The sequence below is a fragment of the Arachis ipaensis genome, chromosome B7 (genome assembly GCF_059453495.1).
Source record: "Arachis ipaensis isolate K30076 ecotype BB chromosome B7, ASM5945349v1, whole genome shotgun sequence".
Taxonomy (NCBI): domain Eukaryota; kingdom Viridiplantae; phylum Streptophyta; class Magnoliopsida; order Fabales; family Fabaceae; genus Arachis; species Arachis ipaensis.
In genome coordinates, this window is record NC_142442.1 from 98,928,266 (window position 1) to 98,951,813 (window position 23,548).

Below are 23,548 nucleotides of genomic sequence, written 5' to 3' on the forward strand. Positions count from 1 at the left end.
CTCCGAGCCTGATACCCCTTCTGATACATCTGAGGCGGAGGCGAGCGATCATGAGGAGGAGTCACATGCCTAGGCTGAGCAAGAAGGACCAGAGCAGGCTGCGTCGCATCATGAGGAGCACCACCAGCTACAGGCCACAAATCCGGAGATCCCTCTACAGTCAGTGCCTCCACTGCAGCAGACAGATCCTCCTACACTTATCCAGCCTGCAAACCCTCAGACCACCACAGAGACACCAACAGCCCATCCTTCCGGTGATGACACTTCTTCACACCTAGCTTGAGTGAGCATCGAGGACGATGCTATATTTTAAGTGTGGGGAGCTCGCCATCCCTGGCGTATATTTATGGTGAACCACTACAGACTCTTCTATCTTATTTTGTTTATTTTTCTGTATTTTTTATCTTTATTTTTATTTTTCAGTACTTACACATTGTTCTTTTACTGTATTTTTACCTTATTTCCGCATTTTGCACTTTAGTTTATATCTTAGACATTTAGTTTAGTTTGCAATTCTAAACTTATTAGTTATAGAATATGTGAATTGATGAATTGGTGGTTAATGGCTTGAGGATATGAATATATGAGTTTAGGATAGGTGAATTATGATTTTGTTGATGTATTTGGAAAGTGGATGCATGGTATTATTGTCTGAGATATGGTTAAGTATGGTGGTTGTTGTGGTGTTGAGGAATATGTGTTGTGCTAAGAATTTAGGAGTGTGGTAAGTTTGATTGAAGTTGTTTATTTTAAGAAAATTGGGGTTTTCAACTTGGTGTAAAATTGGTTTTTAGCCAAACTTTGCCGAGCCATAACATGGCTTCTGTACTCTCAAATGTTTTCAAACTTGTCATATATGAAAAGTGAGTCAGTGAAGTTTATGCCATTCGAAGAATGGATGAAAAATATTTTAAAACGAAAAAGTTATGCGTGTCAGAAGTTTGAGGTTTTAAATTGATTTCTGCAGCTTTTTTAAATTTAGTCAAATTCTTGGCTAAAAAGCCTTGCATGCGTATGCATACACCCTCATACGCATTGGTTACATTCTGTTTGGTACCTACGTGTACGCATACATGTACATGCGTATGCATAGTACCTGAAAATGGTGTTTCGCATATGGATATAGGAGCCATACGCATGTGTTCAATTCTGTTAAGTGTACAGGCGTACGCGGGCAGGGCATGCGTACGCATATTGGCCAAAAAGAGGTCAACGCGTACACATACATGTGTATGTGTACGTATACCCCTGTTTTTCAACAAATCATAATTTTGTGTTTTTAAAGCCAATTTGATCTCCTAAACCTCTATTTTCATATTGTTAGTTTAGAACTTGGTTAAGAAGCTTAGTGAAGTGATAATTTAGGTATGAGGATGTAGGGTCCTTATGTATATATATATATATATATATATATATATATATATATATTACTTAAATTATGAATCTGGCTAAAGAAAAGGAATGAATGTTACACTTGAGTACTCTTTCTCGAAAGTGTAACCCCAGAAGATGGTGGAAGGTGAGGATCCCCTTCTTTGTTCCTCCTGGTATTGTAAAATCGCCCCCAGCGAGATGGTGGGAGGGTAGGATCCCTTCCTTTTATCCTCCTGGACATATGAAAATGTACCTCCTGGGTAGACGCAAGGTTTGTGGTTTCGCCCCACTTGCTCCAGGTTGGGTAGTATAGAGGCTCCCTGGGTGAATGCAAGGGTTGTAGTTTTGCCCGACTTGCCCCGGGTTGTGATGAGTGATGTATGAAAAGTGCAATTATGAGATGCATAAGTGATGATATGGTCATAATGAATGATTATGGAATGTTTATGAATGAATATTGAATGACTATCTGAGATACAAGTTTCCCTGGGTGAAAGCAGTGGCTAGCCACCACGTGCTCCATGTTGAGACTCGATACTCTGCTGACCTTATGTCGTAAGTGTGGCCGGACACTATGAAAGTTTCGGATGAGCTCGCCCCCGTGAATAAACACCAGTTTGGGTGTTGCATGATTATGATTATGTTTATGATTGAGAATTACTCGAGTTGGGGATGCACGATAGAGGGATAGTCCAATGGTTAACTACCAGGACTTGTCGGGTTGGCTTTATAATCGACAGACGAGACTCATCAGCCACTAGGATAGGCATGCATCATATGCATCTATATGTTTGTTTGGTGTGATTTATTTGGATTGCCTAAGTGATTGCATAAGCTATTTGCTACTTGCTTTATTTGCTGTATATGCCTTCTATTTGTGATTTCCTTGCTTGAAATAATTGTGTTTGTGGCACTTTGGTTCTATTGGTGGTTGGGAGGCTCAGAGGAGTTGGAAAAAGGAGTTTTAGATAGCTCTAAAGACCTATAGCTAGTTGCCTATTTTATCTTTATGGGTTAGTTATGTTTTTAAGCTTTGATTATCTGTTGGAAGTTCTAGGATTGCCTTCATCTTTTCCAGGACATTATATGTTAGATATGTGGGCACTGTTACCATGCTGAGAACCTCTGGTTCTCACCCATGTGGATTTTGTGGTTTTCAAATGTAGGATGTGAGGCCCCTCGCTGAGGCATGCTGGAAGCTTCTGATGTTGCAAAGACCTTTATCTTTCGGGCTTATTTTGGTTATTTGTATTTGCTTAGATAGTTATTATCTCCACCTATTATATATATGCTGTATTAATTCCTCTTAGAGGTCATTTTGGAGAAATAGGTTCTGTAACTCTATATTATAGGTGTATTTTGGGTTCTATATATATATATATATATATATATATTCGCTTGGGCCGGTTTATCTTCGTGAGCCGAGTCTTGAGTTTTGTTTTATATATTTTGGAACTCTTGGTATATTAACTCCTTAGCTTGTTCTATCTTGCTTCGTCTGCTTTATCCCTTTGTGAGCATCACGCTTTTCGATTTAACAATTTTTGCTTTATCCCTTTCTTCAAAGGCTCCTAGCTATAAATATTTCTTTGCTATAATATATAAATATATTTTTCTTTTAGAAGTCGTAGCACCTCGCCACCTCTGTTTTACATCCTAGGTGTAAAGCTCTGTGTGGTAGGGTGTTACATACTAAACATTGGGTTACCTCCCAACAAGTGCTTCTTGCTAAGGTGGAGGTTGATCATAATGCTTCAACTCATCCACTCTCACTGTGAATCTTCTCCTTGTGTTCTCATGGACTATGTAAAACGCGATTAAACCATAATTAGTTATATAATAAATTAAATATGAGCAAATATAGTTAGAAAATTTAGCAATCGAAATTTGATGATTTAAATATGATATTCGGACTCAGTGAATTTTTCTGACTCGAAAAACATAGTTTTCTGTGCAAAAACGCGAACTGGGAATTTGACCAACAATACCGGCTGCGATCTGTCCGGTACTATAGCTAAGAAAATTAATTTTTAGTATGAAAGGTTAAAAAGTTAAAATTTGTAATTGAGATGGTAATAATAATTAAAACGCACATTAAAATGCTAATCTTAGAGGTTTTGGCCCGAAATTGGGCTAACGGACAAAACTGAATGAATCGGGCCCAAGTGGGCCTAAGACCCAACATATATAAACACTATTTATGAGAATTTTCAGCTCATTTACCCTAGAGAATGAGAGATGGGCCAATAGAGAGAAGAGAGAAAGAAAACCTAGCTTCTCAAACTTTAAATCACCAAAACTTTCTCTTCGGAGCTCAGATTGATGAGTCGTTTGCGGCCATGCGTCACCCTCGATGAGATCCTCAAGTTTCTCTATGTATTATGGAGTGCTACAGTATGAGTCATTGGTGATATTCATCACGAAATTCAGTGGGTTGAGAGTTGTTGGGTGACAGTTTGGTTCTCTTGGGAACCTGAAATTGGTTTGTTGAACTCTTGGTGAAGCTTGGAGCTAGTGCATGGTGGCGAATTTGCAACGAAGGGCCAAATTATTGTGACTACAAGAGGTACAATTTAAGTTCCATTTAAGTACCATGTGCTGTGATGAGAATTACTAGGCTAGATACCCTTAATATTAGGTTTGGATTGTGTAAATGGTTGATATTAATATGTATAGTTGATATGTTGTGTAAATTAATGATTGGGTTGAAAATTGTGTGGATTTGCATGTTTAGTGTGTTGAGAAATTTGATAAATTGAATAATAATTATTGGTTTGTGGAATATATATTGAATTGTGAAATTGGGCCGGAGGCCGTGGATTTTGGGCTAGAGGCCGGAAAAAGGTAATGACGGTAAATGATTATTGAACTGTGTGATAATGTATGAGATTGAATGAAGAATTGGTATTCAATGTATGAGAATGTGATTAATTGATGAAATAGTGAAAAATGAGATTTTTGAAATGTGGAATGGATGTATTTGAGTTTGAATGTGTAAAAGGAGTAGGTTTGGCATTGGTTCTGCATGAATATGTAACTTGAGTAGGTTTGGGTTCATTTTGTTGGTTAAAAATGACTAAGGCTAGTGAATCATTGGAAAATTGGTAAATGTGTATTTTTGGTAAAAACATATTTTTGGTAAATTTGGTAAAAACATATTTTTGGTAAATTTGGAAAACTTTCAAAATTATATTTTTATGAAAACTCATTTATCGATCTTTCCAACGGTTCAATAATGGCTGAAAACGGAATTTTGTGAAAAAGTTATGAGGTCTTGAAAATTGGATTGAAAAACTGATTTCTGCAAAATATCAAATTTTCTGTTTTCTGATATGCATTCGTACGCAGCCTTAGACATGCATACGCGAGTATTGGCCTCTGCCAAGTGCCTCTGCGTATGCGGATATCGCGTGCGTACGCGACATGGTCCAAAATTGGGAACATGCGTACATGACATCATGCAAGCATACGCAACTTACTAAATTTTCACATCATGCGTAAGCGGACCTTTGCATGCGTACGTAGATCCCATGTTTTCAGCCTATGCATACGCACACCATATGTATGCATAGCACACTTCCCAATATACGGAAAAATGTGTTTTTATGGCTTTTAACCATTCTTTTGGACTTTTAAACCTTTATGAATGTCGATAAGAGTTTAGAGCCAGTGAAATAAAGTATAAAGGAGCTAAGAACAAGACCTCAAGAGTGAGTTAATGAATTGAAGTAAAAAGAAACTAAGTGTGGCTTGAACTTATGATGAACACATTAAGTGTGAGTTGAAATTATGATGAGAATTACATAAGTGGGGATCCTGATGAGATAAAGTTTGAAAAGTGTGACGGGAACTATATCCCGGGATGAATATATGAGTAAAGATTGAGGATTTCTCCTAGTTATTATGGTTATAAATAAAGAGATACAGGTTTAAAGCATGCGAGGTGTATAGGGCACGCACCCTACGAGAGATACAAGCTGTGCTGCCTGCGAGATAAGAAAAGTGATAATGGAATTGTGAATGGTATGACAATGATATGATAGGGTACTAACCCTGCGAAGGATACAGGCTTGCGTGCCTGCAAGGTGTACAGAGCACTTAACTCTGCGAGGTTTCCTCTATCAGTGAGGTGTACAGGGCACTCTCCCTGTGAGATATATACAGAGTATTAACTCTGTGAGGTGTACAGGGCACTCACCCTGCGAGGCTATGCTATATAACAAGTAAACAGCAGAGAGGACAATGTCTGGGTCAGCTACCGAATGTGTCAGGTTATGGAAAGTAACCAACACGTGAGTTCATGGCTAGTAGGACAGGCATACATAATATGCATATGTTTGACTTGTTTGGGTTTGCCTATTTGTTTTGCATTGCTAAATCATATATGCTATATTACTTGATTATATGCTACTTGTTCTACTTGTACCTTAATTGTGTATAACTTGTCTGTATTTGCTTGTGTTTATACAACTGAGAGGCCCCTCATGCTGGTGTCGGTTGCCGCTGAGGGTTGTTCTTGTTGAAATGATTTGGTGATATGATTGAATAATGATGATGATTACTAAATGAGATAATTTGAGCTCCCTAGGTAGACGCAATGAAGTGATTTCACTTGCTCCAGGTAGAGAATGAGATAATTGATATTTAAGCACTAAGTTCCAATTTACTGGCTATGGTGTTGTTCGGAATTGAGTGTTAAGAGGTTTGGAAAGAAGGATGAGGAGTTGACTAGACTTGGTATCCCCTAGAACAGTTGCCTAATTCCTAGATTAGTGAGAACCTATGATGAATAAATGAATAAAGGAAGTTTAAGATGCTTAGTGAGTTTTTATTATAGTGCAATGTATTTATTTGTCACTTTTACCATACTGGGAACCCATGGGTCGGAGGTTCTCATTCTATATATATTTCTTATTTTTCAAATGCAGGTCCAGGTGCTCAGTAGTGAGCTGTGGTTCATCTGAGAGATGGCAAAGACATTTGTTTTCTCTGCTTTATATTTTGCTTAGAATCTCTCCACTTTAATTTTGAAAACTTATATTTTGTATTGATCTCCTTTGGCACTTGCCTATAGAGGCCTTTATGTATCATTTGGGAGAGATTAGGAGATATTATTGTCAACTACTCTTATACTGTACCCTAGCCGACCTAATCTTCGAGGGTCACGACTAGTGGCTATTTACATATGTTATATATCTATACTTTGTCTTATTCTTACTCTTCTTTATGGCTTTATCTTCATATCTTTTTCGATTCACGCTTTTTCTTCTAATTGTCGATACGCAAGTGTTACGACTTTGCGATTTTATTTTCACTCTTTTCAGGCTTCTTGATTTATAGTTCCTTTCAATGATATATATGTATGTATTATAATCCACCTGAGAGTCGTACCACCATAATATCATTGACTTATGACTCAAGCATAAGGATTCAAATATTAGGGTGTTATAGAGTAACTCAATATGCTCAGGAGAAAGGATTTTATTCACTGTATGGCAAAGAAGGATTGTGAGTTAGCACCACTTTCAACCCTAGTGAGAAATCTTCAGTGGGGATCTTGTTTCTCCATCCCCTGGGTACTTTCTTCTTAGAAGCCTCCTCCTTTCTTGATACTACATTCCCAATACCAAACATAGAATTGATGTCAGGGAGGATTTTGTTAATTGTCACCAAAGGAGGCTTGAGCTACATACCTTGTTGTGCATCATCAAGGGGTTTTTGAATGTTTGGATCAATAAGCTCAGTCTGCATGCACCTCTCTTCTTCACCTGATGAATGCATATTTTTTAAGACATGAAAGTCTAGTTGCTCCTCATGCACTCTAAGCACTAATTCCCCCTCTTCTACATCAATTAGAGCTCTCATAGTGGCTAAAAATGGTATTCCTAGGATTATAGAGGCGTTGTCATCCTCTCCCATGTCAAGAATGATAAAGTCGGCTACGAGGAAGAACTTCCCCACTTTGATCAAGATATTTTCCACTATTCCATGTCCATGTTTCAGAGATTTCTCTGCTGTTTGTAATGTTATTCTTATTGGTTGTGTCTCTTTAATTTGCAGCTTCTTCATCACAGACAAGGGAATTAAATTGATGCTTGCTCCTAGATCACACAAGGCTTTTTCAAAGGTTGTGCTCCCGATGGTACATGGAATTTGAAAGCTTCCCAGATCCTACATCTTTCTTGGCAAATTACTCTGAATGATGGCACTACATTCCTTGGTCATGACCACTATTTCATCTCCCTTTAAAATCCTCTTCTTGGATAGCAACTCCTTCATGAATATAACATAGAGAGGCATTTACTCAAAGATCTCAGCAAAAGGAATGTTAATTTGCAACTTCCTAAAAACTTCCATAAACTTTGAAAATTGCTTGTCCTTGGTTTCCTTTTGAAGCCTCTGAGGATAATAAATTTTAGACTTGTCCTCAGGTACCAGAGACTTTACCTTGTAATGTTCAACATCAGCCAGAAAAGGGTTGTTAGGATGCCTCTCAGGGTCATGCTTCTCCTTGGCTTGTACCACCTCTGGGTATTCTTTTTCAACCGGCTCCTCAGTAACCTGTGTTTCTATACCTGCTACTTGTCCACTTACCAAGGTGATAGCATTGCATTCCTCTATTGTATTTGGAATTGTGTTACTAGGAAAGGTATTGGTGGACCTTTTATCAATTTTAGCAACTTGTGTGGCTAGTTGACCCATCTGAACCTCTAATTTTCTAATTGAAGCTCTGGTTTTCTGCATGAAACTATTAGTATTCTTGAAAAGTTCTACAACTAAAGATTCCAAGTTAAGGGTCTTTTGAGAAATGGATGGTGGATTGTGTTGTTGAGGAGACTAAAACTGGCAGTTGTTGTTGTTAAAATTTGGATGCCTCTGTGGTTGATTTTCCCATCCAAAATTTAGGTGATTCCTCCAGTTTGGATTAGAAATCTTAGAGAAAGGATCATTGTTGGGAGATCTAGAGGAAATGTGCATATAATTAACTTGTTTAGTGGGAGATTAACCATAATTAAAATTCTCACCTTGAGGGGTTCCACTACTCATTTCATAAGGAACATCTTGGATATTAACAGCTAAAACTTGTAGTCCTCCCAACTGTTGAGTGATAGCATTTAATTGTTGAGACATGGCCTTATTCTGAGCAAGAATGGCATCTATAGAATCTAGTTCCATGAATCCTTTCTTCCTGGTAGTTCTCTCAGAAGAGTATAAATATTGGTTATTGATAACCATCTCAATCAACTCTAGAGCCTCTTCGGTGTTTTTTTCATGTTAAGTGATCTTCCTGCAGAATTATCCAAAGAGGTCCTAGCGGCCTAAGTAATTCCACCATAAAAAATCCATAGTTGTATCCAGTCCGAAAGGCACTTTCTGAGCATACCCTTGTATCTTTTCCAAGCTTCATAAAAAGATTCACCCTCTTGCTATCTGAAAGTCTGAATATCGGTTCTTAACTTGGTTAGCCTCTGAGGTGGGAAGAATTTAGTTAAGAACTTGTTGACCACATTATCCCATGTGTCAAGACATTCCTTGGGCTGTGCATTAAGCTATTGTTTAGCTCTATCCTGGACAACAAATTTGAAGAGAAATAGCCAATAGACATTAGGATGAACTCCATTGGTCTTGACCGTATCACAGATTTGTAGAAAATTTGAGACGAATAAGTTTGGATCTTCCTACGGTGATCCATGAAACAAACAATTCTGTTGCACCAATGTAATGAGCTGAGAGTTCAACTCAAAGTTATTAGCATTCACTGGGGGTACAATAATGCTACTGCCATAGAAAGAGGGATTCAGGATAGTGTAAGAACCAAGAGACCTCCTCAGTTTCTCAGGAGCATTAGGAATAGCAACATTGTTGTTGTTATTTGGCTCCAAAGTGTAACAGTCTAGCCCCGAAGAACGGTGCTTTTTTGGGATCAAACTGAATTTTTATGGATTTTTAGGAAGTTTAGTGTAAATAAGCACCTCTGGTGCACAGGTGCTATTTCATCAAGCTGCTAAGTCAGTAGCTTAACTGCACCAGACACCTTTCCTGATCTAAGTAGGCACGTGGTGAAAAGTTGCATTTTTTAGCCACTTCGGGTTCGAATTTCAAAATTTTGATTGTCGTGGCTGGTCTCATTTTGACGAGCCGGTCCCGAGTTTTGAGAGAAAAATTATATTAATATAATATTTATATGTTATTATTTTATCCAGAATATTATATTATTATCTTATCTGCTGTGATTAACGTTGATCTATATTTAGTAGTATAATAATTGAGCTAGAAATCTACCAGTAAAGGATAATACTGGCATTCTTAAATGAAATTAGCCTTGTTAATGTACCATCATAGATCTTTAATTTTTATGATTATCCAATTACTAGTGTCATTTACACTAAGTAACTTATTTTTATCCATTAGTAGTGTAATTACTTAAGTTCTAATACACCTAGCTTTAGTAATTATCCTTTCTTAAGATGTTTTTGCACCAAACCTTAGGATGATCTCTATCCTAAACCACGGCTCCCTAAGCTCCATCATTATCATCATTTTAGCTTCCAAAACAAGTTAGAAACTCATGAGAGAAACCAAGAGAACTTCCATGGATACCTGAACTTCAATCTCCGTTCTTTCTCAAACTAAAATCCCTATCAAAAATCTAATGTGACCAAAGTGTTCACCTCTTTCTCCTCTTCATTTCTATGCTAACTTTCATGGAGTTAATCAAGGTATGATGGCTGCTCCTCCCTCCTCAAGGTTTCGGTCATGGTGGAAAACCATGATAACCATGTTTTCTTCATGTTTTCTCTTAGGATCTCTTGTTCACTCACCTTAGGCTTAAAAAGAACGTAATTTCTAGCAGCTTTGAGGTGAGGAACTCCATCTTTTCATTACCATGAAGCTTTAGCCTCCATGGTTCATATTGTTCTAAAGTTGTTTTTTATGTTAAATTAGGTGTAAAAGTGCTTTTGGAAACTTGTTCTTGGATCAATTTTTGGTAGAAGCAAAGGAGGTAAGTTTTGGTAAATTAATCAATAATTGATTATGTTTTTTATGTGTGAAATCAGATTTGGTTGTTTGAAGCTTGATTTTAAGTGTTTATATGATTATTTAATCATGAAATCATGTTGTCTTAATGCTTGAAAGTCAAGTTATTGAAGGTTATTGCTGTTGCTGTGGAAACCATGGGCTTTCAACCAGGAAAACTATGTGATTTCAAGTGATTTTGGTAGGTTTTATTGTCTGAAAATGTTGCTCTTTGGTTTGGTGAAAATCGGGTAAAAATCGGTTACCAAAAAAATAAAAAAACTAGCTGAAAATCAAGTGAAATTTTGATGAATTTCTTTGAAAACGTTTTTGGTTCTTGAAGAATAATAAAAGCTTTATTTTTGAAGGATTTGGGGTCAAATTTTAATTATTAAAAGATTTGGGGTTGAAAGTTAATTAATAAAAAGTTGCGGGTTCAAAGTATATATATTAAAAGTTAAGGGGGTCAAAATATAATTTTCAAAAGTTCAGGGGTCAAAATGCAATTTTTAAAAGTTTTGAATAAAATATTATTATTTTAATATAAAATATTGATAAAAAGGTAGTTTTAAGCCCATAATTTCCTAACTCTCTTCAATAAACACCTAAGAGAAGATATAAAAGAAGGTATAGAGGTATGTAAAGTTATGAAATAAGATTCAGAAACTTGTAAACTTGTTAGTAAAAAAAGAAGTTAAAAGTTATGTAGCAGTAGGTTGGTTTTATAGAGTAACCAGAGAACTGTAAAATGAGGTTATAGTGATGTTGTGATGTTTGATTTATGTCTATGAAGAATTGATAAAGATGAATTATTAAATGATGGAAAATATCGATATATGTGATTTATGAGCCTTCGGGCAATGCTTGAGATTATTATATGGGAACGCCCATATTGTGTTGTTGCTTCCCATATAGGCTACGGTAGAGAAAGTACCACCCCTGCAAGCAAAATACTTGGTAGAGGCCTGACTCGCATACCTGTGGTATATTGAGATCTGAGAAAATACCAGCCTTGCAAGTTGAGAGTACTTGGTAGAGGTATGCGGTACTTAATTTGAGATTAAGTTCTGGGAAAGCCTAATCTGACTTGGAGGGTCAAATTACGTCAGGTGCAGGTCGAAACTGCCAAATGAGCTCATTACCTGCAGTAGGACCAAACATGCATCATACTTGTTTGTGCATCATTCTCTTCTATATTCTTGTGATCTTTTCTGTTTCTTGCTTTGTTTGTGCATAATTGCAGGATTGCATATTGGATGTGATTGTGCATATGGCTCTTGTGTATCATTTATAACATGTTATGTATATATTGTCTGGATTGTGTTATGATTATGTGATCACGGCCATTATAAACGAACTTAACTGTAAACCTCGAGCTTACAAAAAATTCCCGGTTCTTACCCCTTACACCTCTTCAGATGGACACGAGAGTCCTCCACTACCTGAGCCCCCTCTACCTGACGAGCCTATACCAGTACAACATATTCATGAAGCACCTCCTGCACCTTTTGTCCTTGATGAGTGGGGTATTCCTATGTTATCACGTGAACTTGATCCCCTACCTGAGCCGATTGAGCCATCTGAGCCACCTGTTCTTGATGAGCAGCAGGGATTTGAGCACAATTAGATTATGGAGGCTCTACCCCCTTCTCCTGACTGTATTCTATTTGGTAGTCACCCTTTCATAGTTCTAGTGGCCAGCAGTAGTTCATCAGCCACTACTCCAGAAAGTGAGGAGGACATGGAAGAGGAAGAAAACCATGAGGAAGACCCTGACAATATAGTTATCTCTTCTGATAGTGATGAGTCAGATGAGGCACTGGTGCACGAAATTGTGATCATCAACAATGGCGCCAAAGACTTGGTGCTCTCAAACGTGAATCACACTTTGTCACAACTTCGCACAACTAACCAGTAAGTGCACTGGGTCATCCAAGTAATAAACCTTACGTGAGTATGGGTCAATCCCACAGAGATTGTCGGCCTGAAGCAAGCTATGGTCACCTTTGTAAATCTCAGTCAGGCGGATTCAAATTGTTTTAGAGATTTGATAATTAAAAGATAAATAAAACGTAAAATAAAGATAGAGATACTTATGTAATTCATTGGTGAGAATTTCAGATAAGCGTATGGAGTTGCTTTGTTCCGTCTGAATCTCCGCTTTTCTACTGCTTTCATCCAGTCCTTCCTACTCCTTTCCATGGCAAGCTGTATATTGGGCATCACCGTTGTCAATGGCTACATCCCGTCCTCTCAGTGAAAATGGTCCAATGCACTATCACTGCATGGCTAATCATCTGTCGGTTCTCGATCATACTGGAATAGGATTCAGTGATCCTTTTGCATCTATCACTACGCCCAGCACTCGCGAGTTTGAAGCTCGTCACAGCCATCCCTTCCCAGATCCTACTCGGAATACCACAAACAAGGTTTAGACTTTCCGGATCTCAGGAATGGCCATCCATGGATTCTAACTTATACCACGAAGATTCTAATATCTCGGACTCGGTCCCCTGTATTAGATACCTAAGAGATACTCATTCTATCTCATCTTCATGTAGAACGGAAGTGGTTGTCAGGCACGCGTTCATAGGTGAGAATGGTGATTAGCGTCACATAATCATCACATTCATCATGTTCTTGGGTGCGAATGAATATCTTAGAATAGGAATAAGCTTGAATTAAATAGAAAAACAATAGTACTTTGCATTAATTCATGAGGAACAGCAGAGCTCCACACCTTAATCTATGGTGTGTAGAAACTCTACTGTTGAAAATACATAAGTGATAATGGTCCAGGCATGGCCGAATGGCCAGCCCCCATAAAGGTCTAAGATAGCATAAAACTGATCAAAGATCAGACAAAAGTCGTAAATACAATAGTAAAAAGTTCTATTTATACTAAACTAGTTACTAGGGTTACAGAAATGAGTAAACGATGCAGAAATCCACTTCCGGAGCCCACTTGGTGTGTGCTTGGGCTGAGCATTGAGCTTTACACATGTAGAGGCTTCTCTTGGAGTTGAACGCCAGTTTATAGCCTGTTTCTGGCGTTTAACTCCACTTTGCAACCTGTTTCTAGCGTTTAACTCCAGAATAGGACAGGAAGCTGGCGTTGAACGCCAGTTTGCTGTGTCATCTAAACTCGGGAAAAGTATAGACTATTATATATTTCTGGAAAGCCCTGGATGTCTACTTTCCAACGCAATTGAGAACGCACCATTTAGAGTTCTGTAGCTCTAGAAAATCCACTTTGAGTGCAGGGAGGTCAGAATCCAACAGCATCTGTAGTCCTTCTTCAGCCTCTGAATCTGATTTTTGCTCAAGTCCCTCAATATCAGCCAGAAAATACCTGAAATCATAGAAAAACACAAAAACTCATAGTAAAGTCCAGAAATGTGATTTTTATTTAAAAACTAATAAAAATATACTAAAAACTAACTAAATCATACTAAAAACTATGTAAAAATAATGCCAAAAAGCGTATAAATTTTCCGCTCATCACAACACCAAACTTAAATTGTTGCTTGTCCCCAAGCAACTGAAAATCAAATGGGATAAAAAGAAGAGAATATACTATAAATTCCAAAATATCAATAAAACTTAGCTCCAATCAGATGAGCGGGACTAGTAGCTTTTTGCCTCTTGAATAGTTTTGGCATCTCACTTTATCCATTGAAGTTCAGAATGATTGGCATCTATAGAAACTTAGAATTCAGATAATGTTATTGATTCTCCTAGTTCAGTATGTTGATTCTTGAACACAGCTACTTTATGAGTCTTGGCTGTGGCCCTAAGCACTTTATTTTCCAGTATTACTACCGGATACATAAATGCCATAGACACATAACTGGGTGAACCTTTTCAGATTGTGACTCAGCTTTGCTAGAGTCCCCAATTAGAGGTGTCCAGGGTTCTTAAGCACACTCTTTTTTTTTGCTTTGGACATTGACTTTAACCGCTCAGTCTTAAGTTTTCACTTGACACCTTCACCCCACAAACACATGGTTAGGGACAGCTTGGTTTAGCCGCTTAGGCCAGGAATTTATTCCTTTAGGCCCTCCTATCCACTGATGCTCAAAGCCTTGGATCCTTTTTATTACCCTTGCCTTTTGGTTTTAAGGGCTATTGGCTCTTTGCTCTTGCCTTTTGGTTTAAAGAGCTTTTGGCTTTTTCTGCTTGCTTTTTCTTTTTCTTTCTTTCTTTCTTTTTTTTGCCATTTTTCTCTTTTTTTTTGCATTTTTTTCTGCAAGCTTTGTTCTTCACTGCTTTTTCTTGCTTCAAGAATCAATTTTATGATTTTATAGATTATCAGATAACATTTCTCCTTTTCATCATTCTTTCAAGAGCCAACATATTTAACATTCATAAACAACAAATTCAAAAGACATATGCACTGTTCAAGCATTCATTCAGAAAACAAAAAGTATTGTCACCACATCAAAATAATTAAACTAGTTTCAAGGATGAATTCGAAATCATGTACTCCTTGTTCTTTTGTAATTAAAACAGTTTTCATTTAAGAGAGGTGATGGATTCATAGGACATTCATAGCTTTAAGACATAGACATTTAAACACTAATGATCATATAGTAAAGACATAAACATAAATAAAACATAAGGCTCAAAAACCAAAAAACAGGAAAATAAGAACAAGGAGATTAAGGAACGGGTCCACCTTAGTAAGGGTGGCATCTTCCTCTTCTTGAAGAACCAATGGTGCTCTTGAGCTCCTCTATGTCTCTTCCTTGTCTTTGTTGCTCCTCCCTCATAGCTCTTTGATCTTCTCTAATCTCATGGAGGATGATCGAGTGCTCTTGGTGCTCCATCCTTAGTTGTCCCATGTTGGAACTTAATTCTCCTAGGAAAGTGTTGATTTGCTCCCAATAGTTTTGTGGAGGGAAGTGCATCCCCTGAGGTATCTCAGGGGTTTCATGGTGAGGAATTTCCTCATGCTCTTGTTGAGGTCCATGATCTCTTGTTTGCTCCATCCTTTTCTTAGTGATGGGCTTATCCTCTTCAATGAGGATGTCTCCCTCTATGTCAATTCCAGCCGAATTGCAGAGCTGACAAATGAGGTGAGAGGAAAGGCTAACCTTGCCAAAGTGGAAGACTTGTCAGCCACCTTGTAGAGTTCTTGAGGTATAATCTCATGATGGCCTGGTCTATAGTAACTCCAAACCGGTTGCTAGTAGGAATGATTGAGCGTTGAATAAACTCTAACCATCCTCTAGCTACAGGCTTAAGGTCCATTCTTCTCAAATGAACCGGCTTGCCTCTTGAGTCAACATTCCATTGAGCTCCTTCCACACATATGTCCATGAGGACTTGATCCAACCTTTGATCAAAGTTGACCCTTCTAGTGTAAGGGCGTGCGTTTTCTTCCATCATTGGCAAGTTGAATGCCAGCCTTACATTTTCCGGACTGAAATCTAAGTATTTCCCTCGAACCATGGTAAGCTAATGCTTTCACTACAAGAAAAATACCCATTCAGCCACACTTTTTTTAAGCTACATTTGAAAAGCATAGCCTATTCATAGAATAGGTACGCTTTTCTCTGTGTTGCCTTTTTATAAGAGAAAAGAATACACAAATGCGGCATCATTTAAAAAGTGTAGCCTTAGGTATTATAGAAATCACTTATAAAGCGTAGCCTTATGTTAATATCTATAAATACAATTTTCATACCAAAGGAAACGCTTTTAAAGAGTAGCATATTTGTTAAGTTTTGGGTAGGCTTTAAAAACGCTGCCTAATGTAAAAATGCCAAATACACATGTATAGGACACTTAGTGAATTTTTTTTGTTTCCTTTTATTTCTTGTCATCATCAAAGCCCTGCACTCTATCTTCGTCATTCCTTCTTTCCTACCAGAGCACCAAATAACAAAACCCTAGCCGCTTCTTCAATCTCCCTGTCATTGTGCCCTCCTTCATCGTGCGCCACTGTCACCGTCTCACTCGTCTGCTCATCGTTCTTAGTCGTGCTCTGCCGCCGTTCATCCATCTCGCAGCTCTTCCTTGTAAGGTTGTGAAAACCCTAGCCTCCACCTAGCCTTCATCAATCTCACCGTCGCCGCTCGTCGCGCTCAAGATCGCCACTAGGTTCGTCATTCTGGAGGTCCCTCAATCCCTCGTTCGCCAATGTTTGCTTTCCTGTCCTGTTTCGTAGTTCTTCGGCGTCGTCCTTCGTCGTGTTTGTCGCCAGCTCGCCGTCTTCGAAGGTCCATGCTCTGTTCGTGGCTCACTGTAATAGTGTAATGACATTGTTCGGTTTTTTGCTCTATTCCTAAGGGTTATTGATCTTTGAATTATTCTTGAATGACTTATGTTTTCAATTTTTCATTGATTGATTAATTGATTGTTGATTAGCTCTTACTGCTGTTTGTGATTATTAATTGTAAATATGCTGTTGTACTGCTGTTCTTTGTGCTTTTGTGACTTAATTGTGATTATATTGTGCTGTTTGTGATTATTTCATCCTATATTATTGTTAGATATCCAAATCAGTTAGATATCTCTATGTTAATGAGTTACAAAATATAAATCTGATTAACTTGTTTCTAAATTATTGTTAACAAGTATAGACTTTTCTGACCTGTCCTTCTCTTGTGGTTTTTCTGCTGATATATAATTCAGATTCATATTTTATCTCAGTTGAAGTAGTAACCAAACAAGAAATTAGCCTTATTAGCCTTATTCTATTTAGTTGCAGGTAGTTCCTTCATTCTTGTTAATGCTTTGTTTTCCCCTTTCTGTAATCAAGAAGTGCTCTCATTAAGCGATTCCTGTGTAGGTTCGGATATATATCGGGAGACTCTTGCCAAGGCACTTGCAAAGCATTTTGGTGCAAGGCTACTAATTGTGGATTCCCTTTCACTACCTGGTGTACGTTTTCTTAGATATTCTTTTGCTACTTCTTATTATCTGTTTGTATTGTTGAGATGATTTCTTCCTAAATCGCTGTTAATATAAACAGAATAATAATAGTTTTTGTTATGTGATTGATATTTCAGGGAACTCCATCAAAGGAAGTTGATTCTGCTAAAGAAAGTTCAAAGCCTGAACGACCATCTGTGTTGGCCAAGAGAAGTACACATGCTGCTTCTTTAAAACATAGTAAACCAGCTTCTAGTGTTGATGCTGAAATTGTGGGTGGATCCACAATAAGTTCTCAGGCTATGCTGAAGCAGGAGGTTTCTACTGCTTCATCAAAAGGCACTACTATTAAAACAGGTGTGCTGTTTTGTTGTTAAAAATTGAGCAACTATCTCCAAATTTACTTCCTATTGTACATATTGCATAGCACCTAAAGGTTAACATGAGGCTTAAATAATTTGCAGGTGATCGAGTAAAATTTGTTGGTAACTTCCCTTCTGCTGTCTCATCAATACAAAATCATCCTTCAAGGTACTTTGTCTGATGGAAGAATTATTCTGAATACAATTCAATCATCCTTCAAGGTACTTTTTTATCCTTTTTGTTGAGGAGGCTATAACCATTGAAAATCATTCAAAAGAAGATTAAATGAAGAATATTGAATTTCTGATTGACAGCAATTTGTTTTGAGTGGCATGAGTGTACTTTTCTATTTTGTGAATATTATTGCTTCTGAATTTGAAATCACTTTGAAGTGGTATCTCTCAGTTCAGTTGCAGCTTTGATATATATGCAGACTTTTATTGTGATCTTTGTGAATATTCCTACCTGCTGATATATATGTAGACTTTTATTCTGTTTCTTCTGAACTTCCAGCTTTGGTTAATAAGGCTAATTTCTTGTTATTAACTTATATTTTTCTGGGCTTGATCAGAAATGTACCTTTAGTTTATGGCTTGTTCATTATTTCAGATACGGCACTTATTTAATTGATCTGCACTGATTTATTTAATTGCTTTATAGAGATAACCAATGTGCATTGACACTTTTGCTTTAGTTTTTCTACCTTATTCCTAATTTTTCTATATGCATATCTTCCAACCAGACTTCAATTGATGCTGCAAACTATGACAGGGTGATGTTACTGGGTGGAAGAGCGCTAGAGTATCTTGCTCATGATCCTCTTGTGGCACTGGTGATCAAGCTTTTCAGTTCTGGAAAAGCACTTGCTTCCATTTGCCTCGGACAGTTGATTCTGGCGGCTATAGGTGTAGCTAAAGATCACAAGTTTACCGGTTTTCCTCCTGTTAAACCAGCACCGGTTGCCTCTGGTGCTCATTGGGTTGAACCAGACACTAGCAACAGTGGTGGATGGTAATCTCATTACTGCCGCCACTTATGAAGGGCACTCTAAATTTATTCAGCATTTTGTAAAGGCACTAGCAGGCAACATAAGTGGCTCCAACAAAAAAATTCTCTTTCTTTGTGGGGTATGTTCAAATGATTTTCAGGCACACACAACTGATAGGAACTTAGTACTCAGGGCACTAAAGTCTTTGTTTATTCTCTTTTCTTTTATTTATTTTAATTTTAGACTTAATTTGTAATCCTCTTTATATTCATTGATACATGGAAATTAGTAGTTTAGACTTTAGACATGTTTCATTTTTTCTCTGTTGTTGAATGATTGTTCAATTGGATAGTTGGATCTATTATTTTATGTACTAATATACTATATCATTATAATGCTTGTGAATCTTTAGAATGTATTTATTATGCTTTGCTAGAATATTTTTTAATTTAGTATAATTGTGTATTTATTTTTATTTTATAAGATTTAACTCATTTAATTAAAAATACAGAATTATATATGTAATCATATTATTAAATATTATATTGTACAAAAAATTATTAGAATATTATATATATATATATATATATATATATATATATATATATAGAGAGAGAGAGAGAGAGAGAGAGAGAAAATTAAAAAAAAAAAACAATGAGGAACTTAAGGCTACACTTATAAAAAGTAGCCATGGTATATAATGTGGCTACGCTTTACAGGTGATGCAGTAGCGTTGAAAAGCGTAGCCTATTCTGGCAAAAATTGAAGCTGAAAAGCGTAGCCTTTGGTCTTGGACAGCATCACTTAAAAAGCGTACCCTATTCCCAAATGCCAAAAGCGTAGCCCTTGGTGTAGAAAAGCGTAGCCTTTGAGAATAGGCAACGGCCGAATAGGAATCACTATAAAAAGCGTAGCCGTAGCCTAGAAAGTGTAGCCGTAGCCTAAGGCATCATTTTTTTTTACTTTTGGCTACACTTTTTAAGTGTACCTGAATGGGTGCTTTTCTTGTAGTGTTTGGATTCGGGTTCACACTTTGATCATGGTTCCTAGTGATCCATGCGTTTGCATAGAACTCTTGAACCATTAAGATCCCAACTTGTTGAATGGGGTTGGTGAGAACTTCCCAACCTCTTCTTTGGATCTCAAGTCGGATCTCCGGATACTCATTCTTTTTGAGCTTGAAAGGAACCTCAGGGATCACTTTCTTCTTGGCCACAACTTCATAGAAGTGGTCTTAATGGACCTTTGAGATGAATCTCTCCATCTCCCATGGCTCAGAGGTGGAAGCAATTGCCTTCCTTTTCCTCTTTCTTGAGGTTTCTCTGGCCTTAGGTGCCATTAATGGTTATGGAAAAACAAAAAGCTATGCTTTTACCACACCAAACTTAAAATGTTTGCTCGTCCCCGAGCAAAAGAAGAAAGAAAGAAGGAGAAGAGGAAGAAAATGGAGGAGATAAAGGTAGAATGTGTATTCAGTCAATGGAGAAGAAGAGAGGGTTGTGTTGTGTGAAAATGAAGAAGGAATGAGGGGTTTATATAGGAGCGCGGGGAGGTTTAGGGGTTCGGCCATTAGGGTTGGGTTTGGGAGGGAAAAGAATTTGAATTTTGGAGGTAGTGGGGTTTATGGGGAAGAGTGGATGGATGTGAGTGGTGAAGATATGATGGGGAAGAGTGAGTGAGGTGATTGGCGAAGGGTATTTGAGGAAGAGAGTTATGAAAGGGTGTGAAGAGGAGAGAAGAAGTGGTGGGGATCCTGTGGGGTCCACAGATCTTGTGGGGTCCACAGATCCAGTGGGGCCAAGGACGTAACATCCCTGCTCCAATTAGGCGTGTAAAACGCCCTTGCTGTGCAATCCTGGCATTTAACGCCAGACTGCTACTTGTTTCTGGCGTTAAACGCCCAAATGTAGCCTGTTTCTGGCGTTTAACGCCAGGCAGATGCTTGTTTCTGGTGTTAAACACCAGCTTGGTGCTTGTTTCTGGCGTTAAACGCCAGAATGCTCCTCCTCCAGGGTGTGCTGTTTTTAATGCTGTTTTTCATTCTATTTTTGATTTTTTAGTAGTTTTTGTGACTCCACATGATCATCAACCTAATAAAACACGAAATAATAAAAAAATATAAAATAGATATAATTAAATAACATTGGGTTGCCTCCCAACAAGCGCTTCATTAATGTCAATAGCTTGACAGTGAGCTCTCATGGAGCCTCACAGATGTTCAGAGCATTGTTGGGTCCTCCCAGCACCAAACTTAGAGTTTGAATATGGGGGTTCAACACCAAACTTAGAGTTTGGTTGTGGCCTCCCAACACCAAACTTAGAGTTTGACTGTGCGGGCTTTGGTTGACTTTGTAGTGAGAGAAGTTTTTCATGCTTCCTCTCTATGGTTACAAAAGGAGATCCTTGAGTTTTAAACACAAGGTTGTCCTTATTTAGTTGAAGGACTAACTCTCCTCTGTCCACATCAATCACAGCTCTTGCTGTGGCTAGGAAGGGTCTTCCAAGGATGATGGATTCATCCTCTTCCTTCCCAGTGTCTAGGATTATGAAATCAGCAGGGATGTAAAGGCTTTCAACCTTTACTAACATGTCCTCTACTTGTCCATAAGCCTATTTTCTTGAGTTGTCTGCCATCTCTAATGAGATTCTGGCAGCTTGCACCTCAAAGATCCCAAGTTTCTCCATTACAGAGTGTGGCATTAAGTTTATTCCTGATCCCAGGTCACACAGAGCCTTCTCAAAGGTCATGGTGCCTATGTTACATGGAATTAGGAATTTACCAGGATCCTGTTTCTTTTGAGGTAAATTCTGCCTATCCAATGCATTTAGTTCATTGGTGAGCAAGGGAGGTTCATCTTCCCAAGTCTCATTACCAAATAATTTGGCATTCAGCTTCATGATTGTACCAAGGTACTTAGCGACTTGCTCTTCAGTAACGTCTTCATTCTCTTAAGAAGAAGAATACTCATCAGAGCTCATGAAGGGCAGAAAGAGGTTCAATAGAATCTCTATGGTCTCTAGATGAGCCTCAGATTCCTTTGGTTCCTCAAAGGGAAACTCCTTATTGGTCACTGAGCGTCCCAGGAGGTCTTCCTCACTAGGATTCACGTCCTTCTCCTCCCTTGTAGGTTCGGCCATGATGGTTAAATCAATGGCCTTTCACTCTCTCTTTGGATTTTCTTCTGTATTGCTTGGGAGAGTACTAGGAGGAGTTTCAGTGACCCTTTTACTCAGCTAGCCCACTTGTGTCTCCAAATTTCTAATGGAGGACCTTGTTTCATTCATGAAACTTAAAGTGGCCTTAGATAGATCAGAGACTATATTTGCTAAGCTAGATGGATTCTGCTCAGAATTCTCTGTCTGTTGCTGAGTGGGTGATGAAAAGGCTTGCTATTGCTAAACCTGTTTCTTCCACCATTATTAAAGCCTTGTTGAGGCTTTTGTTGATCCTTCCATGAGAAATTTGGATGATTTCTCCATGAGGGATTATAGGTGTTTCCATAGGGTTCCCACATGTAATTCACCTCTGCTATTGCAGGGTTCTTAGGATCATAAGCTTCTTCTTCAGAAGATGCCTCTATAGTACTGTTGGATGATTCCTTCAATCCATTCAGACTTTGAGAGATCATATTGACTTGCTGAGTCAATATTTTGTTTTGAGCCAATATGGCATTCAGAGTATCAATTTCAAGAACTCCCTTCCTCTGAGGCATCCCATTACTCACAGGATTCCTTTTAGAAGTGAACATGAACTGGTTATTAGCAACCATGTCAATGAGTTCCTGAGATTCTGCAGGCGTTTTCTTTAGGTGAATGGATCCACCTGCAGAATGGTCCAATGACATCTTTGATAACTCAAACAGACCATTATAGAATGACACTTTTTGGTCAGTTCCTTGTATCTCTCCCAAGCTTCATAGAGGGATTCACCTTCTTTCTGTTTGAAGGTTTGAACATCCACTCTAAGCTTGCTAAGCTTTTGAGGAGGAAAAAACTTGGCTAAGAAAGCCGTGACCAGCTTATCCCAAGAGTTCAGGCTGTCTTTAGGTTGAGAGTCCAACCATATTCTAGCTCTGTCTTTTACAGCAAACAGGAAAAGCATAAGCCTGTAGACCTCGGGATCAACCCCATTGGTCTTAACAGTATCACAGATCTGCAAGAATTCAGTTAAGAACTGAAAAGGATCTTCTGATGGAAGTCCATGAAACTTGCAGTTCTGTTGCATCAGAGAAACTAATTGAGGCTTTAACTCAAAATTGTTTGCTCCAATGGTAGGGATTGAGATGCTTCTTCCATGTAAATTGGAATTTGGTGCAGTAAACTCACCAAGCATCTTCCCTGCATTATTATTATTTTCGGCCATGTCTCCTTCTTTTTAAAAAATTTCTGTCAGATTTTCTCCAGAGAGTTGTGCTTTAGCTTCCCTAAGCTTCCTCTTCAAAGTCCTTTCAGGTTCAGGATCAGCTTCAAAAAGAATGTTCTTATCCTTGTTCCTGCTCATATGAAAAAGAAGAAAACAGAAAAGAAGAGAAATCCTCTATGTCACAGTATAGAGATTCCTTTGTGTGAGTATAAGAAGAAGAGAAATTCGAACACAGAAGGAAGGAGAGGGTTCGAATTTTTAAGAAGAAGATAAGTGTTAGTAGATAAATAAATAATTAGAAGGAGATGTGAGAGGGGAGAATTCGAAAATAATTGAAAAGAAAAGAAAAGTATTTTTGTTTTTAATTTTAAATTAAAATTAAAATTTGAAAATCTAAAAAAAGAAAAATTAAATTAAATTAAGAGTTAAAACAATTAGTTAATTAAAAAGAAATTTTGAAAAAGAGGGAAGGGATTTTCGAAAATTAGAGAGAGAGAGAGTTAGTTAGGTGGTTTTGAAAAAGATAAGAATCAAACAAAAAGATAGGATTAGTTTGAAAAAGA

At 37.8% G+C, this 23,548-nt stretch overlaps 1 protein-coding gene and 1 non-coding gene across 2 annotated transcripts; both read left to right on the forward strand.

The window, feature by feature from the left end:
- Positions 1-12,022: 12,022 nt before the first annotated feature.
- On the forward strand, positions 12,023-18,649 carry LOC148553486 (uncharacterized). Its single transcript, XM_088494827.1, has 6 exons — positions 12,023-12,214; positions 16,565-16,616; positions 17,189-17,280; positions 17,409-17,628; positions 17,736-17,802; positions 18,406-18,649. The coding sequence occupies exons 1-6, from the start codon at positions 12,023-12,025 to the stop codon at positions 18,647-18,649; spliced, it is 867 nt and encodes a 288-aa protein (XP_088350953.1).
- Positions 18,650-22,483: 3,834 nt separating this feature from the next.
- Positions 22,484-22,592, forward strand: LOC148553487 (small nucleolar RNA R71). The gene has a single exon (XR_015892824.1). It is a non-coding gene; the product is annotated as a small nucleolar RNA R71 (small nucleolar RNA).
- The last annotated feature ends 956 nt before the right edge of the window (positions 22,593-23,548 follow it).